The sequence below is a fragment of the Ranitomeya imitator genome, chromosome 4 (assembly GCF_032444005.1).
Source record: "Ranitomeya imitator isolate aRanImi1 chromosome 4, aRanImi1.pri, whole genome shotgun sequence".
Lineage (NCBI taxonomy): Eukaryota > Metazoa > Chordata > Amphibia > Anura > Dendrobatidae > Ranitomeya > Ranitomeya imitator.
In genome coordinates, this window is record NC_091285.1 from 537,151,870 (window position 1) to 537,175,106 (window position 23,237).

General features: G+C 40.8%; 1 protein-coding gene across 1 annotated transcript in view; it reads left to right on the plus strand.

Annotated features, from left to right (window-relative positions):
- Positions 1–23,237, plus strand: part of HAPLN3 (hyaluronan and proteoglycan link protein 3) — a 93,216-nt gene that overhangs the window by 66,163 nt on the left and 3,816 nt on the right. Inside the window, exons 3-4 of the mRNA XM_069766227.1 lie at positions 4,064–4,435; positions 22,741–23,043. Coding sequence (XP_069622328.1) covers positions 4,064–4,435; positions 22,741–23,043 — 675 coding nt within the window. The remainder of the gene's footprint in view (positions 1–4,063; positions 4,436–22,740; positions 23,044–23,237) is intronic.

Genomic DNA, 23,237 nt, shown 5'->3' on the forward strand with positions numbered 1-23,237 from the left:
TCCTGAGAAAGAAAGAAAGCATTGGTGAACTCATCAATGCAAAAAGACCTGGGCGCCCACGGAAGACAACAGTGGTGGATGATCGCAGAATAATCTCCATGGTGAAGAGAAACCCCTTCACAACAGCCAACCAAGTGACCAACACTCTCCAGGAGGTCGGCGTATCAATATCCAAATCTACCATAAAGAGAAGACTGCATGAAAGTAAATACAGAGGGTTCACTGCACGGTGCAAGCCACTCATAAGCATCAAGAATAAAAAGGCTAGACTGGACTTTGCTAAAAAATTTTAAAAAAAAGCCAGCACAGTTCTGGAAGAACATTCTTTGGACAGATGAAACCAAGATCAACCTCTACCAGAATGATGGAAAGAGAAAAGTATGGTGAAGGCGTGGTACAGCTCATGAGTCATGATCCAAAGCATACCACACCATCTGTAAAACACGGCAGAGGCAGTGTGATGGCTTGGGCATGCATGGCTGCCAGTGGCACTGGGTCACTAGTGTTTATTGATGATGTGACACAGGACAGAAGCATCCGAATGAATTCTGAGGTATTCAGAGCCATACTGTGTGCTCAGATCCAGCCAAATGCAGCCAAACTGATATGTTCGTCCTTTCATACTACAGATGGACAATGACCCAAAACATAAAGCCAAAGCAACCCAGGAGTTTATTAAAGCAAAGAAGTGGAATACTCTTGAATGGCCAAGTCAGTCACCTGATCTCAACCCAATTGAGCATGCATTTCACTTGTTAAAGACTAAACTTCAGACAGAAAGGCCCACAAACAAACAGCAACTGAAAACCACCACATTGAAGGCCTGGCAGAGCATGAAAAAGGAGGAAGCACAGCGTCTGGTGATGTCCATAGTTCAAGACTTCAGGCAGTCATCGCCAACAAAGAGTTTTCAACCAAGTACTAAAAATGAACATTTTATGTAAAATTATTGAATCTGTCCAATTACTTTTGGTCCCTTTAAATTCAGGGTGGCACATGTTAAGGAGCTGAAATTCCTAAACCCTTCATCCAATTTTAATGTGGATACCCTCAAATGAAAGCTGAAAGTCTGAACTTCAACTTAATCTGAATTGTTTTGTTTAAAATTCATTATGGTAATGTCTATAACCAAAATTAGAAAAATGTTGTCTCTGTCCAAATATATATGGACCTAACTGTTTATAAGGGGACAATACAAATATCTGCCTTGGGGTCATCCTTGATTCTGACCTTTCATTCACCCCCCACATTCGATCACTGGCTCGCTCTTCTTACCTGCATCTCAAAAACATTTCTAGAATTCGCCCTTTTCTTACTTTCGACTCTGCAAAAACTCTTACTGTTTCACTTATTCATTCTCGTCTGGACTATTGTAACTCTCTACTAATCGGCCTCCCTCTTACCAAACTTTCCCCACTCCAATCTGTCCTGAATGCTGCTGCCAGGATCATATTCCTCACCAACCGTTACACCGATGCCTCTACCTTGTGCCAGTCATTACACTGGCTACCCATCCACTCCAGAATCCAGTACAAAACTACTACCCTCATCCACAAAGCACTCCATGGCTCAGCACCACCCTACATCTCCTCTCTGGTCTCAGTCTACCACCCTACCTGTGCCCTCCGCTCCGCTAATGACCTCAGGTTAGCATCCTCAATAATCAGAACCTCCCACTCCCGTCTCCAATACTTTACACGTGCTGCGCCGATTCTTTGGAATGCACTACCTAGGTTAATACGATTAATCCCCAATCCCCACAGTTTTAAGCGTACCCTAAAAACTCACTTGTTCAGACTGGCCTACTGCCTCAATGCATTATCCTAACGATCCCTGTGTGGCCTATTTATATATATAAAAAAAAAAACAGGTTCCTCGCATCATGTTCTCATTCACTTTATGCAGTTAATAGCCCTCTGTGTCTGTACTGCTACATACTTAGGCAGTTAACTGGTTCATGCAGCTTTACATGAACACCCGAGCCTTACACTATGGCCGGTCCGAATAACTAAAGCAATTGTTACCATCCACCTCTCGTGTCTCCCCTTTTCCTCATAGTCTGTAAGCTTGCGAGCAGGGCCCTTATTCCTCCTGGTATCTGTTTTGAACTGTATTTCTGTTATGCTGTAATGTCTATTGTCTGTACAAGTCCCCTCTATAATTTGTAAAGCGCTGCGGAATATGTTGGCGCTATATAAATAAAAATTATTATTATTATTATTATTATTATCTCTCCGAAGATTTGTTTATACCAAGGAAGGTGACGGTCACAAGGGGGCATTCTCTGCGTTTGGAGGAGAGATTTTTCCACCAACATAGAAGAGGATTCTTTACTGTTAGGGCAGTGAGAATCTGGAATTCCTTGCCTGAGGAGGTGGTGATGGTGAACTCAGTCGAGGGGTTCAAGAGAGACCTGGATGTCTTCCTGGAGCAGAACAATATTGTATCTTACAGTTATTAGGTTCTTTAGGCTTCTTTCACACTTTCGTCTTTGAGCTCCCGTCAAAATCCGTCGATTTTTGAAAAAACAGGATCCAGCAAATATTTCTGCTGGATCCTGTTTTTTCTCATAGACTTGTATTAGCGACGGATTGTGGCGGATGGCCATCCGTTTCATCTGTCGTTCACTGGATCCTTCGGAAAATTGCTGCCCGTTGGCCGGAGACAACGCACATAGGAACGTTTTTTCTGTACGTTGGAAAATCGCTCAGCGACGGATCATGCGCTGCCCGTCGTTGGCTATAATGGAAGCCTATGGACACAGGATCCGTCGCTGACTGTCAAAAGGAGGAATCCAGCGACGGGTTCCGTCTTTTGAAACTGAGCATGCGTGGAAGAATTTCCAGTCAGGAAAATTCTCTCTCGCTCTCTCTCTCTTTACTATCAATGCTGCCTATGCAGCATCAATAGTAACAAGATATAATGTTAAAAATAAAAAAAAATCTCAATATTCTTATCTTCCGGCATCCCGCGCAGTGTTACCGATGCTCGCGATGCTCCCGGCAGCTAGCGTTCCCAGTAATGCATTGCGAAATGACCCGATGATGTCGCTGTCTCGCAAGACCGCTACGTCATCAGAGGTCATTGCACGCAAGGCATTACTGGGAACGCCAGCTGCCGGGAGCATCGTGAGCATCGGTAACACTGTGCGGGACGCCGGAAGGTAAGAATATTGCGATTTCTTTTTTTATTATTATTTTTAACCTGGGTTGTGTTGTGTATGCGTTTTCGCAGCGGAAAACCACTGCAAAGACGCATACACTACAGGTGCACATAGCCTCGACGGGTCCGTCAGAAAAACGGGCCCAGTGAGCCCGTTTTTTACAATCTGCATAGGATCCGTCATTTCAACATTTTGATGGATCCTGTGCAGATTGTAAAAACGGAAGTGTGAAAGAAGCCTTAGAAGGACGTAGATCTAGGGATTTATTCTGACGGAATATAGGCTGAACTGGATGGACAAATGTCTATTTTTTGGCCTTACTAACTATGTTATTATGTTACTAAATTAGTAACACAGCTCCAGGTTGCTTCTTTAGAAGTGTTTCCTTAGTTATGCATGTCACATTATCTGTATAGCACAATTGTGTCCAGGCATGAGGCCATGATATCCGGAAATCCAGCTGCTATGAAGCTTGGTGTATAGCGGTCTCCTCAGAGGTGCAGTTAGTGATCAGTGTGGAGAAGGAGACATGATCACTGTAAAATGAAGAACAGGGAATAAAATCCACAGTCCTTTAGGCCACATTCACATATTGAGTATTTGGTCAGTATTTTACCTCAGTATGAGTAAGCCAAAACCAGGAAATGAACAATCAGAGGAAAAGTATAATAGAAACATATGCACCACTTCTACATTTATCACCCACTCCTGGTTTTGGCTTACAAATACTGAGGTAAGAAACTCACCAGATACTGAACGTGTGAACATGATGTTAAGGTACTTGTGAAGTGGGTTATTTTAAAGAAAAAAAAAAGTTAGAAATTATTACAACTTTTGGCGTACAGCTCCCATCGTAATTCCAGCTCTGTAAATTTTCTTCATTTTTGTTTTGTGTTACAGTAATTCAGTTCAATGGTGTGAAACTTGTGGTTAATACTCCAGAAGACGCCCTCTTCGCCTACCGGGGAGGTAACATCACACTGCCATGTACATTCCACTATGAACCAGAACTACAGTCTCCAAGAAGACTCCGCTTCAAGTGGGCCAAGCTCCACAAGGATAACACCAAGGAGAAGGATGTGCTGGTGGCCATTGGTTTAAGGCATCGTAGTTTTGGAGAATATAAAGGTCGAGTGCACTTACATCAAAAGAAGCCCAATGAGGTGTCCCTGGTTATCACTGATCTACGTCTGGAGGATTATGGAAAGTACAAGTGTGAGGTCATCGATGGGCTTGAAGATGAAAGTGGCATTGTGGAGCTAGAATTAAGAGGTGAGCAAAGAATATGAGCACACAACATTAGATGGTAATGGAGACCTTCTCCAATATTTATGAGTTAAAGGATTTATGCCGAGTTGTGAACTTATCCCTTATCCATACAGTAGGGGATAATTTCACGACTGATGGGGATCCGACCAATAATACCCGTCCCTCACCGATCCCAAGAGCCCCATCTGAATGGAGCAGAGGTGTGTGTTTATTCTCTATGGATCCCAGAGAATGAATGGAGGGGAGGTGCATTCTCAGGATCGGTGGGGGAGCAAACTTGGCAATAGCTTTTAAGACCTACTGAGACTTGTTGCAGTGTACGAGGGTAGGGTTACATATTAGGCCGGCGTCACACCTAGCGTCTAAAAATATGGTCCATTTTTTATGGCTGAGATATACAGAAAAGTTCCTGAACAGTGATCCGTATTCAATGCGAGGATGCAATTTTTTCTCCAAAAATTATCCTAGTGTCATCCGTATGGCATCCGTACGGCGAGATTTTCTCACCGGCTTGCAAAATAGACATAATTCAGTTGCCAGCTTTTGCTATCACCTATCACCATAGCCTAGAGAGGGACCATGGTTATTGGATTCCCCCCGGCTAAAAACATCTGCCCCAGGCCACCCCAGAATAGGCGCATCTGTAAGATGCCTATTCTGGCACTTAACCACTCTGTTCCCACTCCGGAGAAGCGGTGGGATATGGGGTAATAAGGGGTTAATGTCACCTTGCTAATGTAAGGTGACATTAAGCCTGGTTAATAATGGAGAGATGTCAATAAGACACGTATCCATTATTAATCCAAGAGTAATAAAGGGTTAAAAATACACACACATTATGAATAAAGTATTTTAACCCTTTATTACTGGATTAATAATGGATATGTGTCTTATTGACATCTCTCCATTATTAACCAGGCCTAATGTCACCTTACAATAGCAAGGTGACATAAACCCCTTATTACCCCATATCCCACCGCTACAGGGGAGTGGGAAAAGAGTGGCTAAGTGCCAGAATAGGCGCATCTTACAGATGTGCCTTTTCTGGGGTGGCTGGGGGCAAATATTTTTAGCCGGGGGGGGGGCAATAACCATGGTCCCTCTCTAGGCTAATAATATCTGCCCTCACTCACTGGCTATCCCACTCTGGTGGAGAAAATTGCGTGGGAGGCCACGCCAGTTTATTCTGTGATTTAACCCTTTATTTTAACACCTAGAGCTCCCAAATTTTGCACACACAAACTACTAACATTATTAGTGAAATATGTAAAATATAACAGATATGAAATGGTTTACTGTATGTACACCATGTCTCATTTCCTGTCGGGTTTGATAAGGAGAGAGCAAAAGCCGGCAATTGAATTACCGGCTTTTAAGCTATCTAGCTCTGTATTAAATATAAATATACACATGTGTGTCAATGACATATATATATATATATATATATATATATATATATATATATAAGACAAAAAAGGAAAACAGCACTACAAAAATGAAAAAAATGTGGACTTTATTGCCCGAATGGCGTGGCAACGTTTCGTATATAGTATCCTTTCTCAAGCAGTGGTTACATAGGAGTGTCAGGTTTTTATACAAAACACATGCATAGCGCATTAACAATATCATTAAATTACATATCAAATATTTTACATCAATGTGAAAGTGACGAGTGAGAAAAAAAGTGCATCAGTGCGTGATTTGAAAATCCTTTTGGATTTTGCATATATACATATAAAGACTCAAGCATACTAGTACATCATGTAAAAATGCATTAAGTACTCAATTATACTAGTTAATTACGCCAGGTGTCCCAATTCATGAAGCGCCATCAGAAAAACTCACATGTGTATCTTTCCTGTAAGCGCCATGTCCACGGCGTTCCCAAGGGCAGACTGAGCATGTCCATGACGAAACTACCCATAGTCACTAGCGCTCACATCCGCGCATGCGCAGTACGTCTCCCGAACACTATCCGCCATCTTAATAATGGTAATAGCCTATGTTCCGTCCCTCACTGCAGTTGCTTGCAGCCATAGCAACCAGGACACATTCTACATGAGTCTATATAAGCGCGGTTGCACAGGGTGCACCGTAAAGCAGCGCTAAATCCCCCTCTATATTGTATCCATAAAATAAATAAGCTGAGCATATAGCTATTATGGAAACGCCACCTATAGGTAAATTAAGTTTCTTTTAAAGAGAGTGTGTACATTGAGGATAACATAGAATAAAGCACTTTGCAGCAGAGAAACAGGGTCAGGACATAAGCCCACATAGGCGCAACTAGGCACAGGATGACCCCACTCAACGAAGCGGGGCCACCCATGCCGAAGCACAGACCCGAGTGAAAAAAGGAGGTAGTACTACCCCCTTCCCACTCACATCAACGCCAAGCCACACCACAAGACCACTGCTCATGCATGCATAAAATAAACTCAATTCCTCGTACACCTAAACCGATAAATCCATAGGAGAATCCATATTATTATTAGATCTTCAATAACTCTCGCTGGATGGCAATATACTGCATATACTCATGATTTATTAAATACTATTCCATGTACAAAAAAACACAAAAAAATGGGAAAGAAACAATAAAAAAATAAACAAAAGAAAAATAATATTCAAGTTGCCGCTTCATGAAGTGGGACACCTAGAATGAAAAAAGGACAAAAATATCAATCCAAAAGGATCATCATAAATAAAAACATACAGGAGGAAGAATTATCATTGCATGTTACAAAAGCTGGTTTAATTTAAAATCTACATTCAGACCATGCGGTTTAAGAGTGTTAAGTCTCATTATCCATTCCAATTCTCTCCTTTTTAAAAGTTTAATACGATCCCCACCTCTCCTCTGAACAGGAATGGTATCAATTATACGGAAACGCAATTGCTTCTCTGTGTGCATTTTTTCTGAAAAATGTTTAGAAACCAGTAAATCCAAGCATTTTTTTCTTATGGTATGCCGGTGTTGGTTGATACGTGTTTTGAAGTCACAAGTAGTTTCACCAACATACCATAGTTGACAAGGACATTCTAATAGGTATATCACAAATTCTGAACTGCACGTCAGAAAGTGCCGTATCCTAAACTCCTCATTAGTTACCGGGTGGGTAAATAGAGAACCCTTCAACATCAAACAACAATTGACACAGGAAAGGCAGGGGAAACATCCCTTCCTAGTCTGTCCTGTGAAAGTAAGCTGATTAGATTTTTTAAAAGACCCAATATCTGACCTAACCAAGGTTGACGCTATGGTCTGATTACGTTTGTACGAAAACATTGGTGGCCTTGAGAACTCAGCTACTTGCGGCAAACATTTGTGTAGCATCCCCCAATGTTTAGTAATAATATTGGCAATTCTGCCACTTTCCTCACAGTAAGACGTAACAAATGGAATACGGTTCAACTCCTTAGTTCTAATTTTTTTATGGAACAGATTTTCACGTTTCAATTCATCAACCTTATTCTTTTGGGTTTGCAACAAATTTTGCGGATAAATAATAATAATCTTTATTTTTATATAGCGCTAACATATTCCGCAGCGCTTTACAGTTTGCACACATTATCATCGCTATCCCTGATGGGGCTCACAATCTAAATTCCCTATCAGTATGTCTTTGGAATGTGGGAGGAAACCGGAGAACCCGGAGGAAACTCACGCAAACACGGAGAGAACATACAAACTCTTTGCAGATGTTGTCCTGGGTGGGATTAGAACCCAGGACTCCAGCCCTGCAAGGCTGCAGTGCTAACCACTGAGCCACCCATAGCCTCTATCCAAGAATCGTGTCATAACTCTTTGCAGAGAGTTCTCCAATGAATTCTCATCACTCTCAGTCCTTTTAATACGCATAAGTTGGCTGTATGGTATTGACTCTTTCATTTTTTTCGGATGCTGGCTATCAAAGGACAACAGATCATTTTTGTCAGTTGGCTTGATATACAATTGAGTATTTAATTTATTCGCCTCAATCCTTACATTAACATCCAAAAACTGTATATCAGTCTTTGAATGAACAAGGGTGAATTTAATAGTATCATCAATTGTATTAAGATACTTATGGAAATCATGGAGCAGGTCTTCAGTACCAGTCCAGATGAGGAAGACATCGTCTATGTATCGCCACCACGCGGCAACTAGGCCGAAGTGGTGGGACACATAGGCGAAATCTTCCTCAAGGACACTCATTACAACATTTGCGTACGCGGGCGCCATGTTAGCGCCCATGGCGGTCCCGTGTAATTGTAAATAAAAGGAATCGCCAAACAGAAAATAATTTCTAGTTAGTACCAATCTCAAGAGTTGTATTATAAACTCCCTCGCTTCCGGAGAATACTGGGTGGACAACAGTTTCTTATTCATTGCCTCAAGTCCCCGTTTGTGGTCAATTAAGGTATAGAGAGACGTGACGTCGAATGACGCTAAAATTACCTCACCCACTATACTAATTCCATTAATTTTTTCAAGAAAATCCGTTGTGTCACATAAGAAGGACTCAGCACTCCCAGCAATCAGATTAAGTATCTTGTCAAGGAAGACCCCTATACTTGAAAAAATTGAGTCACTCCCTGAAACAATCGGCCTTCCCGGAGGGTGCACGAGAGACTTATGTATTTTTGGCAGGATGTATATCACAGGAGTGATAGGAAATTTAATAGTGAGAAAATCAAACAAATCTTGATCTATAATTAATTTTTCTTTCGCATCCTCCAAAATCGCCTTAATTTCTCTAGCAATATCAAATTTAGGTTCATATGATAATCTCTTGTACACCTCCGGGTCCGCCAACTGTCTATTAATTTCATTTAGATATTCCTCTCTGTCCAAAACAACTGTGGCACCACCCTTATTGGCTTTCTTAATCACAATTTCGTTGTCATGTGACAGTTCATGCAAGGCCTCTATCTCACCTTTGGTCAAATTTGGGTGCTTAAATTTTTTTTAACAGTCCTTCCTAAGATTTTCAATGTCACCATTCACTGCTGTAATAAAAGCCTCTATAACCGGAGGATATACTTGTGGGACAAAAGTGCTTTTTTTCTTTAAGCCTACATAATTAAGGTTTATTTCACTGTTGGAATCATGTTGTACCCCAACATTGTGGCTAAACCATTCCTTCAATTTGACCGACCTAAAAAAACATTGCAGATCCAGATTTAATTGGAACCAATCAACGTGTGTGTTCAATCCAAAGGACAACCCCTTATTCAAAATAAAAGGGTTAACAGTAAGAGTCTTTTTGGAAATACTTACAGTTAAACCTGCTCCTTGCTCCTCCTCGTCCCTTGTTTTACCACAGGTGATCTGCCTTTCCCTCTTTTCTCTTTTTTGTTGTCTCCGATGTTTCTTTCCTCCCCTTTTCCTGATGTACTCGGTTTTTCCTTGGGGGGATCTGTACCTGGAAAAGCCATGATTAGGTGACAAAAATACACTATTAGATGTACACATATAATTCTCTTTGAGTCTATAACCTTTCTTCTTCCAATTTCCTGAATTATCTCTCTGCCAGTTGTAAACGTTCCCGTCTTTGTAATCGTCCAGAAGGACTTGGGGATCCTAGTTAATGATAAACTTACCTGGAGCAGCCAGTGCCAGGCAGCAGCTGCCAAGGCAAACAGGATCATGGGGTGCATTAAAAGAGGTCTGGATACACATGACGAGAGCATTATACTGCCTCTGTACAAATCCCTAGTTAGACCGCACATGGAGTACTGTGTCCAGTTTTGGGCACCGGTGCTCAGGAAGGATATAATGGAACTAGAGAGAGTACAAAGGAGGGCAACAAAATTAATAAAGGGTATGGGAGAACTACAATACCCAGATAGATTAGCGAAATTAGGATTATTTAGTCTAGAAAAAAGACGACTGAGGGGCGATCTAATAACCATGTATAAGTATATAAGGGGACAATACAAATATCTCGCTGAGGATCTATTTATACCAAGGAAGGTGACGGGCACAAGGGGGCATTCTTTGCGTCTGGAGGAGAGAAGGTTTTTCCACCAACATAGAAGAGGATTCTTTACTGTTAGGGCAGTGAGAATCTGGAATTGCTTGCTGGAGGAGGTGGTGATGGCGAACTCAGTCGAGGGGTTCAAGAGAGGCCTGGATGTCTTCCTGGAGCAGAACAATATTGTATCATACAATTATTAGGTTCTGTAGAAGGACGTAGATCTGGGGATTTATTATGATGGAATATAGGCTGAACTGGATGGACAAATGTCTTTTTTCGGCCTTACTAACTATGTTACTATGTTACTATGTTACTATGTCCATATCACGGTTCCATTTTCTACGTTTCATGTCTTCTAATTCTAATCGCAGTTTATCAAATTTTATTTTCAGGGACTCAAAAAACCCACTCCACTCATTGACCTTCATTAGTCTCTTAATTTCTAATTCCAAAATTGGCATTTCAGAGTTGTATTTTTTTGTTTCCTGCTGTTAAAATTCAATGTTCAGATGGATGATATCCAATCCATATTTGTTAGAGATCATGCTAAATTTAGCTCAGAAGGAAGGATCATTAATCATTAGGTTGGGACGGATATTTGAACGCAGACCCCTAGGAATTTTCTTCACTTTATAATATTCACTAAGGGTAACCAGGTGTAATTGCACTGTAGTCAATTTTCTCATAGTATTTTCGTACTTCAGCTTTAAATCGTACAATGAAGGTGTACTCAGGAAGGCTGCATCAGCCTCCACCTCCCCGAGTATTCTTTCTCCATCCTCACTAGTGTAAGCAAAAACGCCAGGTTCGAACAGATTGTTTTCCATAGTCCACAACAAACTATATGAAAAAATACCAAAAAATTGCAAAAAAATAATATAAAGAAAAAATATCAAAAAATAAACCATTAGATGCAAATTTCCACATAAACCATATATAGTGAAAAAGACGGAACAGCATCAAAATACTACCTTAGACAAAGTGCAAAGCTTCCCAAGCCACTGTTCATGGCGGCTCAAAATATAAAAGACAAAAAAAGGAAAACAGCACTACAAAAATGAAAAAAATGTGGACTTTATTGCCCGAATGGCGTGGCAACGTTTCGTATATAGTATCCTTTCTCAAGCAGTGGTTACATAGGAGTGTCAGGTTTTTATACAAAACACATGCATAGCGCATTAACAATATCATTAAATTACATATCAAATATTTTACATCAATGTGAAAGTGACGAGTGAGAAAAAAAGTGCATCAGTGCGTGATTTGAAAATCCTTTTGGATTTTGCATATATACATATAAAGACTCAAGCATACTAGTACATCATGTAAAAATACATTAAGCACTCAATTATACTAATTAATTACGCCAGGTGTCCCAATTCATGAAGCGCCATCAGAAAAACTCACATGTGTACCTTTCCTGTAAGCGCCATGTCCACGGCGTTCCCAAGGGCAGACTGAGCATGTCCATGACGAAACTACCCATAGTCACTAGCGCTCACATCCGCGCATGCGCAGTACGTCTCCCGGACACTAGCCGCCATCTTTGTAATGGTAATAGCCTATGTTCCGTCCCTCACTGCAGTTGCTTGCAGCCATAGCAACCAGGACACATTCTACATGAGTCTATATAAGCGCGGTTGCACAGGGTGCACCGTAAAGCAGCGATAAATCCCCCTCTATATTGTATCCATAAAATAAATAAGCTGAGCATATAGCTATTATGGAAACGCCACCTATAGGTAGATTAAGTCTATGTGTAGACATTAATTTTATCTACTCTATTCTAACCTGTCAGTGTGATTTTACAGTACACCGCGCTGCATTACCGGCTTTTCTATAGGACATTGGTGCGTATTTCTCGCAAGTCACACTGTTGGTCCGTGTGTAATCTGTATTTTTCTCGCCCCCATAGACTTTCATTGGCATATTTTTGTACGAATACGCTGACAATCACAGCATGCTGCGATTTTCTCAGCCCGTTAAATACGGCCGAGAAATATACGGCTGATGGAAGCGGCCCCATAGAGAAACATTGGTCCGTGTGCAATGCGTTGTTTTTGCACCTCTCCCTCGTCCGTATTTCTCCCTTGTGTGACGCCGGCCATACTCTGCAAAAATATAGTGGCAGTTGTAATCTGCCTCTTACTTGGACCCAGGATAATTGATCTTTTCTAACTTATCTTAAGGGTAATTTCTGCACCAAAACCTCTGCATTTTACAGAGCCAGAAACATGGAAAAGATACCTGAAATCTCATGCACACGCTGCTTATTCTTTCCTTGCAGACTTAAAATCATTTCCAATCTGCGGCATGTCAGTTCTTTCAGCATTTTTGTAGTCTTTTTCACCCATTCAAATGACAGGGGGAAAAATGCGTGTAAAAAATGTGTCAAACCTACGTATTTCATGACGTGTTTTTCCTGCCAAGACATGCGGTTTTGGTGCAGAAATTTCTGCTACAAATTTTCAATGTGTGCACATAGCCTTAGACTGGACAAAACCAGCAAAGTCACCGTGTAGCCATAGCCGAAATTACAGGCGACCTGTCACATTGCGTGGTCCGATCTGTGGACAGCACGTTCTAGAAGGAGAAGCTGAGCAGAATGATATATAGATGCAGTATCATTTGTATCTTAGTCATTTAAAGCCCTGGCGTTTGTATGTATTTAAGTCCAGTGGGCGGTCCTAGTAGTGATTGACAGCCATCTCTGCATACACAGGCAGGAAAGACTGTCAATCATAGATTAGGACCGCCCACTGGACTCCTATACCTAAAAACTCCACGGCTTTCAATGAATAAAACGGAAGATTGACGAAAACATTTCTCATAAAAATTGTATATAAATCCGATCAGCTTTTCCTGCTTTGGGCTTGGGGCCTATATATATAGCAATGCTTGACTTCTAGTGAGCAATACTACCCTCTAGTGGCAATCTGAAATATTGAATTGGTTAATTTTAGTGAAAGCACTTTATTATATTATATGTATAACAATGATTTTTTTGCACAATGCACTTTATCATATATAAATATTGTTCTAGTTTTTTTTTGCTGCGTAACATTGCTGTATTTAGGAAAACTGCCAATTTTATGTCTGCTGTAACTTCCTTTATGTAATCTCCATTCTTTCCAGTTATCTCGTGTTCCTGAATATCTTTTCATGGCTTTTTATTTAATTGAATAAAAACTAATATAGTTTTAAAAATTGATCTGTTGTCACTTCAAGTTTTTCTTTGGCACCTATCTCTGTGAACCTGGTGTACACAGAATATAGTTGTGTAGTCTTTTGAAAGATTGAAGTGTTGTCCCTTGGATATGGACTTATTAATGACTTAAGGACGCTTTTTGTCTTGAATTAATTTGGAGTTTACTAGACCAAATAATTGAGATTATTTTTTGCACTTCCAAAAGTGGCCACTAGATGTCAGAATTAACAAGATATTTGAAATCTATCGCTACATCTAGAATTTCCATCATTAAAATGTGTCATTTATTTTGCCCATGAAACAAAAAGAAAATTGGAATTGGTGGATAAAAAAAACATGTGACCGAATGCAGAATGAATTCTTGTGCAAATACATTGGTTTGGAGCAGATCTTTTTTTAATTGGTCTGTGATGGGAATAAATGTAAATTTCATTTTTGGCAGTGAAATCGGTAATTGAAGGTGGTGTATTTAGGATATGTGGAAACCATAGGGGTTCCCACACTCAAGACCTCATCCTCTATGAGCCAAAGCAGAGAAGTGTTACTTTACTGCCCAAATTTGTGTAAACCCTTAGAAGAATAAATAGCATTTTTGATGTTGGATGGCTCATAACATCAGGTTTTTTTTTAACCCCTTAGCAATTACACATTACTCTATAACTGTATGAAGCAAATTTTGCACACCAATCTTAATGAAGGGAGTGCTGAAGTATGATGAGCCAAATTCATTAAGATGCATGTACTTCGTTAAGCCAAATTTATTAAAAAGCTGCAGCTTACAACTGCGATGCCCCTCTGCCAGATATGTTACTCCAGTCAGGGCTGATGTACATTTTTGGCATATGCCAAAGGTTTCTCAATTGTTGCGCAGTATGCATAATGTGAGGATTCACAAGTCTGCAGACTTCTAGTTTAAGATCGGACAACCAGGGGTGTAACGACCACGGCCCATGAGGGCGGGGGCCCGCTGACGCCAGCAGAAAGTTCAACTGGATGTGCATACCCAGTCGCACATTCAGCTGAAGTGTGTTGTGGCACGTAGACCCATTTGGTCTGTGCATAGCAATACATGCTGCCGGCCAATCAGAGGCCAGCAGATGACGTCGGCAAGCATGTGACTGGGGCGCATGGCAGTGACATCACTGTCTCTGTCTCTTGCGCACTGAAGTCAGTTGCCGTCTTTAGCAGAGGACACTGAGTGGCAAGGAGCGGATGGGCGGTGAGTATAATCGTTCAATTTTTCTCTATGCATTAAAGAACAACGGCAAAACAGGGGACATATACCAGGATGGGGAATATATATACCAGGTTTGGTCCCAGGATGGAGGATACATATATATATATATATATATATATATATATATATATATATATAGAAAAAAATTGGAACAGCATCTACAGAATACCTTAATATAGTGCAAAGCTTTCCCAGCCAGTGATCCAATGGCAATAAAGTCCACTTTTTTCTTATTTTTTGTGCTGCTTTTCTTATTTTTTTCATGTATATATATATATATATATATATATATATATATATATATATATATATATCAGGATGGAGGGCATATATATGTATCAGGATAGGGGACATACAGTATACACCAGATTCGAGCCCAGAATAAGAGACAGAATGGGGGTTATATTTATATCAAGATGGGGCCAGGAAGGGGATCATATATACAAGGATGGGGAATATATATAGCAGGATGTGGCCCAGGATAAGGGACATATATACCAGGATGGGGCCCAGGACACGAGACATATATATGAGGATGGGGAATATATTTATATCAGGATGGGGCCAGGATGAGGGTCATATATACCAAGATAGGGTTCGGCCAGCTTGGAGGCAAGTTAGGAGTCAGCTTATCCAGGTGGAAATCAAAAGCCTTCCTCTAGCCCCGTGGTGGTGTAGTCCCTTACTGCCTAGGGCTTCACGTAAGGTCCTTGCAGATGTTATCTCTCTCTGTCCCCCAGATAGGATAGGACATAACCCGTATGACTGGTAGCTTGAGGCTGTTTATAGGGACTTTAGCACGCCCCGGCCTCTGAGGGGTTCCACCGTGCCTCCTGGGTGTTAGGTCGGACATGTAACTTAGAGTTCAGATGTCCTGCCAGTCTCTGATATAAGTCATAGAGGTCCTTACAACCTCGGTGTTCCGGCTACCAGTCTCCGCACCTCAGAAGGAGGCAGCCTGCTCAGGGCTGGTCTCCCTCTGGTATTCTCTTCTGCGCTTTGCTCTCCTGCACGCTCTCTACAATGTATTCGGCTTTCTCAATGTCTCTTTCCAGGAACTGCTGCACCGCGGTTACACAGCTCCGTAAACCCTCTGCTGCCTCAGACAGATCCAGTCTGTTTCCTGGCAAGAACTCACTAACTTTCCCCACAGACTACCAGTTATATATATGGGGAGTCACCTAGTAAGCAGGATCAAAAGCTCCCCCTGGTGGCCTGGCGTGTGAATGTGTTGCATGTTTGTAATACCTGGTTACAGTTATCCCTTCTTGCCTTCAAGCGTAACATCATTCTCCCCGTGAGGAAAGCCATGCTACTGTGACGACCAGGACCCTGGGGCGCCATACTTATCTCAGTAAATTAGAATAATTAACAGAAAACACCTGCAAAGGCATCCTAAGTGTTTAAAAAGGTCCCTTAGTCTGTTTCAGTAGGCTCAACAATCATGGGGAAGACTGCTGACTTGACAGATGTCCAGAAGGCAGTCATTGGTACACTCCACAAGGAGGGTAAGCCACAAAAGGTCATTGCTAAAGAAGCTGGCTGTTCACAGAGTGCTGTATCCAAGCATATTAATGGAAGATTGAATAGAATGAAAAAGTGTAGTAGAAAAATGTGCACAAGCAACCGGGATAACCGCAGCCTTGAAAAGATTGTTAAGAAAAGGCCATTCAAAAATTGGGGGGAGATTCACAAGGAGTGGACTGCTGCTTGAGTCATTGTTTCAGGAGCCACCACACACAGGACATGGGCTACAAGTGTTTCATACCTTGTGTCAAGCCACTTATGACCAATAGACAACGCCAGAAGCGTCTTACCTGGGCCAAGGAGAAAAAGAACTGGACTGTTGTCAGTGGTCCAAGGTGTTGTTTTCAGATGAAAGTAAATTTTGCATTGCATTTGGAAATCAAGGTCCCAGAGTTTGGAGGAAGAATGGAGAGGCACAGAATCCAAGCTGCTTCAGGTCTGGTGTGAAGTTTCCACAATCAGTGATGGTTTGGGAAGCCATGTCATCTGCTGGTGTAGGTCCACTGTATTTTATCAAGACCAAAGTCAGCGCAGCCATCTACCAGGAAATTTTAGAGCACTTCATGCTTCCCTCTGCCAATAAGTTTTTTGCAGATGCAAATTTCATTCTCCAGCAGGACTTGGCACCTGTCCACACTGCCAAAAGTACCAATACCTGGTTTAAAAACAACACTATCACTGTGCTTGATTGGCCAACAAAACTTTCCTTACTTTAACCCCATAGAGAATCTATGGGGTATTGTCAAGAGGAAGATGAGAGACACCAGACCAAACAATGCAGGCGATCTGAAGGCTGCTATCAAAGCAACCTGGGATTCCATAACACCTCAGCAGTGCCACAGACTGATCGCCTCCATGCCATGCCGCATTGATGCAGTAATTGATGCAAAAGGATCCCCGACCAAGTATTGAGTGCATTTATTGAACATACATTTCCATAGGCAAACATTTCGGATTTTAAAATCAATTTTCAAGCTGGTGTTATAAAGTATTCTAATTCACTGAGATAATGACTTTGGGGTTTTCATTGTCTATAAGCCATAATCATCAACATTAACAGAAATAAACACTTGACACTGATCACTATGTTTGTAATGATTCTATATAATATATGAGTTTCACTTTTGTTTTGAAGAACTGAAATAAATTAACTTTTTTATGATATTCTAATTTACTGCAGTTACAGGTCCTTCTCACAAAATTAGCATATAGTGTTAAATTTCATTATTTACCATAATGTAATGATTACAATTAAACTTTCATATATTATAGATTCATTATCCACCAACTGAAATTTGTCAGGTCTTTTATTGTTTTAATACTGATGATTTTGGCATACAACTCCTGATAACCCAAAAAACCTGTCTCAATAAATTAGCATATTTCACCCATCCAATCAAATAAAAGTGTTTTTTAATAACAAACAAAAAAACCAACAAATAATAATGTTCAGTTATGCACTCAATACTTGGTCGGGAATCCTTTGGCAGAAATGACTGCTTCAATGCGGCGTGGCATGGAGGCAATCAGCCTGTGACACTGCTGAGATGTTATGGAGGCCCAGGATGCTTCAATAGCGGCCTTAAGCTCATCCAGAGTGTTGGGTCTTGCGTCTCTCAACTTTCTCTTCACAATATCCCACAGATTCTCTATGGGGTTCAGGTCAGGAGAGTTGGCAGGCCAATTGAGCACAGTAATACCATGGTCAGTAAACCATTTACCAGTGGTTTTGGCACTGTGAGCAGGTGCCAGGTCGTGCTGAAAAATGAAATCTTCATCTCCATAAAGCATTTCAGCCGATGGAAGCATGAAGTGCTCCAAAATCTCCTGATAGCTAGCTGCATTGACCCTGCCCTTGATGAAACACAGTGGAGCAACACCAGCAGCTGACATGGCACCCCACACCATCACAGACTGTGGGTACTTGACACTGGACTTCAGGCATTTTGGCATTTCCTTCTCCCCAGTCTTCCTCCAGACTCTGGCACCTTGATTTCCGAATGACATGCAAAATTTGCTTTCATCAGAAAAAAGTACTTGGGACCACTTAGCAACAGTCCAGTGCTGCTTCTCTGTAGCTCAAAAGTGGCTTTACCTGGGGAATGCGGCACCTGTAGCCCATTTCCTGCACACGCCTGTGCACGGTGGCTCTGGATGTTTCCACACCAGACTCAGTCCACTGCTTCCTCAGGTTCCCCAAGGTCTGGAATCGGTCCTTCTCCACAATCTTCCTCAGGGTCCGGTCTCCTCTTCTCGTTGTACAGCGTTTTCTGCCACATTGTTTCCTTCCAACAGACTTACCATTGAGGTGCCTTGATACAGCACTCTGGGAACAGCCTATTTGTTGAGAAATTTCTTTCTGGGTCTTACCCTCTTGCTTGAGGGTGTCAATGATGGCCTTCTTGACATCTGTCAGGTCGCTAGTCTTACCCGTGATGGGGGTTTTGAGTAATGAACCAGGCAGGGAGTTTATAAAAGCCTCAGGTATCTTTTGCATGTGTTTAGAGTTAATTAGTTGATTCAGAAGATTAGGGTAATAGGTCGTTTAGAGAACCTTTTCTTGATATGCTAATTTATTGAGACAGGTTTTTTGGGTTATCAGGAGTTGTATGCCAAAATCATCAGTATTAACCCTCCGTCACATACAATATTCGGACTAACGAGTTCACATACAATGTGCCTGTCAGGCGCCTGCTGGAAAAATACCTATAATATCTAATGTTTGCAATTTCAGTGCTCTAAAAGTGATCAGTGACCTTCATAGGGATGTAATAAAAGAGACTACACATAATCAGTTGCAAAAAAAACATTTACTTAACATAAAACTAATAACTATGAAATACAAACTTTTCAAAACTCCCGCCAAATAGTCCCCAGTTCGACTCTCTCAAAAAAATGTACAAAGAAAATTTTTGAACACAAACTTAATTTTAAGGTACCTTAAGTACTATTAAAAACATATTCAATCAGAAGTAGATGCTGAGGTTTCCCCAGAAAAGTCACACTTGCAGAGCAAGTAGCAAGAATTGCACACCATTTTTGCATGTGTCAGGCAAATTGCTTTGACATTTGAGACATTCATAATTTGAAAGCCTTCTGGTTCCGCTTTCCGTTTGGCAGGTGGTGCATCTCCTTCTTTTGTGAGGTGGTGCAGATGGTGACTTTTCACCATCATCTTCTGGGCGGAACCTTTTGAGCTGAACTTGAAGGCGAGAGGGGATACCGATTGTTTTCACGCTTCTCCTGCGTAGCTCTCCAAGTACTAGTTCATGGGCCAATTTTTTCAGATACAATCGTCTACGGAGTGGTTCAAGCTTGTTTTCAAGATAAATTACTTGTGAATTTATACCACCCAAATTCAACATAGCAAAAAATATGACCATTGGCCAGCGTTTGATGTTTCTGCTGACTTGAAAGTGGAGCACATCTGATCTGCTGTATCCACACCCCCTTTGGTGGCATTGTAAAATGTAATTATCTCCGGGTTTTTTTCTGCCCCAGTCCCAGGATCGATGGCAGCATCATCATGAAGTGTTGATAGAAGAAGTACGATTTTTTTGGCATGTGGTACATAGGAAACTAAAGCCTTTCCATTATGGAATGCAAACATACTGCTGTACTGTTGTCTCTCTTTCACACTTACAAACTGTGGCGGCAATTCCCTTTTGTTTTTTCTTACAGTTCCCACATATGACAGCTTCTGAATTTTCAGATAATCAATCAGATCACAACTTGTAAACCAATTGTCAGCTGTAATATTGCGACCCGATCCAAATAAGGGTTCAGCCAGTCTTTTTACAACATCAATGGCTTTGTTGCTCACACAGTAAGGACCTTCTGGTTGTTTTCCTGCATAAACTTCCAGGTTATAAGTGTAGGTCTTACTGGCATCAACAAGGGCATAAATTTTTATTCCATATTTGTTTGGCTTTGATGGAATATATTGACGAAAGGCACATCTACCACGAAAACCAGGGAGCATTTCGTCAATAGTGAGATTCTCTCCAGGGTAATAACTTTGTTTACAGTTTACAACAAATCTTTGAAATATATCACAAATTGGAGCAAGTCGGTCATGTGTTTTGCGTTCGGTTCGGGTAGTTCTGTCGTCAAACCGAAGGCAACGAATTAGAATCTTGAATCTGTTTATGGACATAACAAGGCTAAATTTTTCAACTCCATCCCCATCTTTACCCCAAAGTTCCTCCAAACTTTGTCTATTTGCCCTATAAGCTCCTGGAAGGTACAGTAATTAAAAAAAGGAAGGTGAGTAATAATGTTTAAAGGTTCCCTACGTTTTTTCTGGAATGGCTTCTTGTTCCATTTAGTATTTTTATCTTTTCCAATATAATATGATCCAACTTCTTCATCCTCACCACTGTCACCATCTTGCTCTGTTTCAGAATCCAGGACACATTCTTCCACCTCATCATGAGAATCAATCTCACTTTCCTCTCCTAAATCCTCATTCAGTGTGAGGTCTCTATCATCTAACAGCATGTTTGTTACTTCCTCAACATCAAGTTGTTTGGATAAATTGTACATTTTCCTCTCCATTTCAGCAGATAATCTGAAGCAAGAGAAGGAATATGTTAGGGAACTACTGTATATGCCTGAGCAGCACACTTTCTTTTATAAAATCTCCCTTATTTCTATGAAATATCCTCACATTTTGTGCTATATATTCATAAAACAAGCTAAATAAACTATTGTGATGAATAAAAACATAAAATACCAACCTTACTGAATGTGACGTATTCACATACAATGAGCCTGAGAGATCTGTGCAGCTATATCCTCTCCCCTGAAGCTCTGAAATCCAACTGTGATATCAGGTTTCACAGACCTTCAAGAGACAGGAGACTACCTGGAGGGAGGGGGTTTCCTCACAATCTGGTGAGGAAGGAGAAATGAAAGTAAAAGAGAAGCGCCTGTCAGATCAGTTGTATGTGACGGAGGGTTAAAACAATAAAAGACCTGACAAATTTCAGTTGGTGGATAATGAATCTATAATATATGAAAGTTTAATTGTAATCATTACATTATGGTAAATAATGAAATTTAACACTATATGCTAATTTTTTGAGAAGGACCTGTAGAAGCACTTGTGTATATATACCAGGATGGTTCAAATCTTGCATCGGGTCCCATGAGACTCTAACGCCACTGCAGACTACCCCTTTAGTTTTGGCTGAAAATGGGCCAACTTTTGCCACATTTTGGTGAAAATTTGGTGCATTTACCTCCTATGAAAAGAATGCAAAAAGAAGAGTGAGTGCCAATATTTTGATCCACCCTTCTGTTAATTTGGTAGCAAGAGCTGAATATGTAACTTGCTTCTTTAAAACCTTTGCTGCACTATTTATCTGACAGTCCCAGATCTCAGATCTCCAGGCTTCTGGAGAGCATGGCTATATCGTTCTCCAAACTACACAGAGGCTGGCGCTTAGAACCTGTTAGTACACACCATTAACGATTTTGGATAACTTCACTGAGAGAAGATGCCTCCAAACTCCAGAACTTGGATTTCTAAGTATTAATTTCATAACAGAAGACAATGACTGGTTTGAGAAGTTTTTGCCTTACTTTGTACTATTTTAAGAAAATAGTGCAGTCCACTAGAAAATTACCCAGAGTTAGAGATGAGCGGATATGCCAGGATTTGAATTTGGCAAATTGCAAAAATTTTTCAAGGAAACTGGATGTGCAGCGAAGTTATTCTTTGCGAGTTAAATGTTTATATCCTTTCTCTCCAGACTTCAGAGCACAATAAACTTAGGATGTAATAAAATAAATTAATACTCATCTCACCTGTCTTGCCTTCTCCCATCTGGTCCTTCACATCTTTTCTTTTGCCTGTCCCCCGTTGCGCACATCCTCTTTGGCTTCTTCAGTCCAGGCCAAGATTTCCAGTACAACTAGGTCTCTGTTGTCCCTGCATGCAATGCTATTATTTTTGCAATGCCACGATGGCATGGGAAACAGTAACATTGTAAGCCTAGTAATGCTGTAAGTCCTGGTCTGGAATGAAGAGGCTGATGGTGATTAACATCATAATAATCTTTACCTGTTTGCAATTGGCCACCATTTCACTGAATTCTTTCTAAACGTATTACAAAAAAATCGGTATTCTGGAAAACACAAATTTTTTTAAATTTAATTCCACTTGAATAAATTCGCTCTTTTCCACTCAATAGTCCATTTTAAAATTATGAGATATTATCCCAAATGACACCATTATTTTGCATCAACTCTTGTGTGTTAAACTGTTACTGTTTTCGTCTTGGTCTCCGGCATGTTTCTTTTGTAATTTACCAGTGGACAGATACCTGTGTCCTCATGTGTTTTACTAATAAAATACTCTTATTCACAGGTGTTGTCTTTCCATACCAACCACGTCATGGAAGGTACCAGCTAAATTTCCATGATGCAAAGAAAGCCTGCGAAGCTCAAGACTCCATGATGTCTTCATTTGAGCAGTTATTTAGAGCATGGGAAGAAGGTTTGGATTGGTGCAATGCTGGATGGTTAATGGATGGTACTGTTCAATACCCTATTACTTTACCCAGAGAACCTTGTGGTGGGAAGGAGACAGCACCTGGAGTAAGGAGCTATGGGGAACGTCACAAGCATCTGCATAAGTATGATGTCTTCTGCTTTTCTTCAGCACTCAAAGGTGAGGTCCATAGCCTAGATCTGTAAATTGTCCTCAAAGATTTATCTGGTGTTTGCTCCTGAAAGTTGGATAGTTAGGAAAAAGGGACATGTATAACAACAGAAGAAAATGGGTGAAGATTCACCAAAAAATGTTGGCTGTATGCAACACAGGTTCCCATTATCCTTAGAGTGAAGGCTGTGGACTTTGTCTTC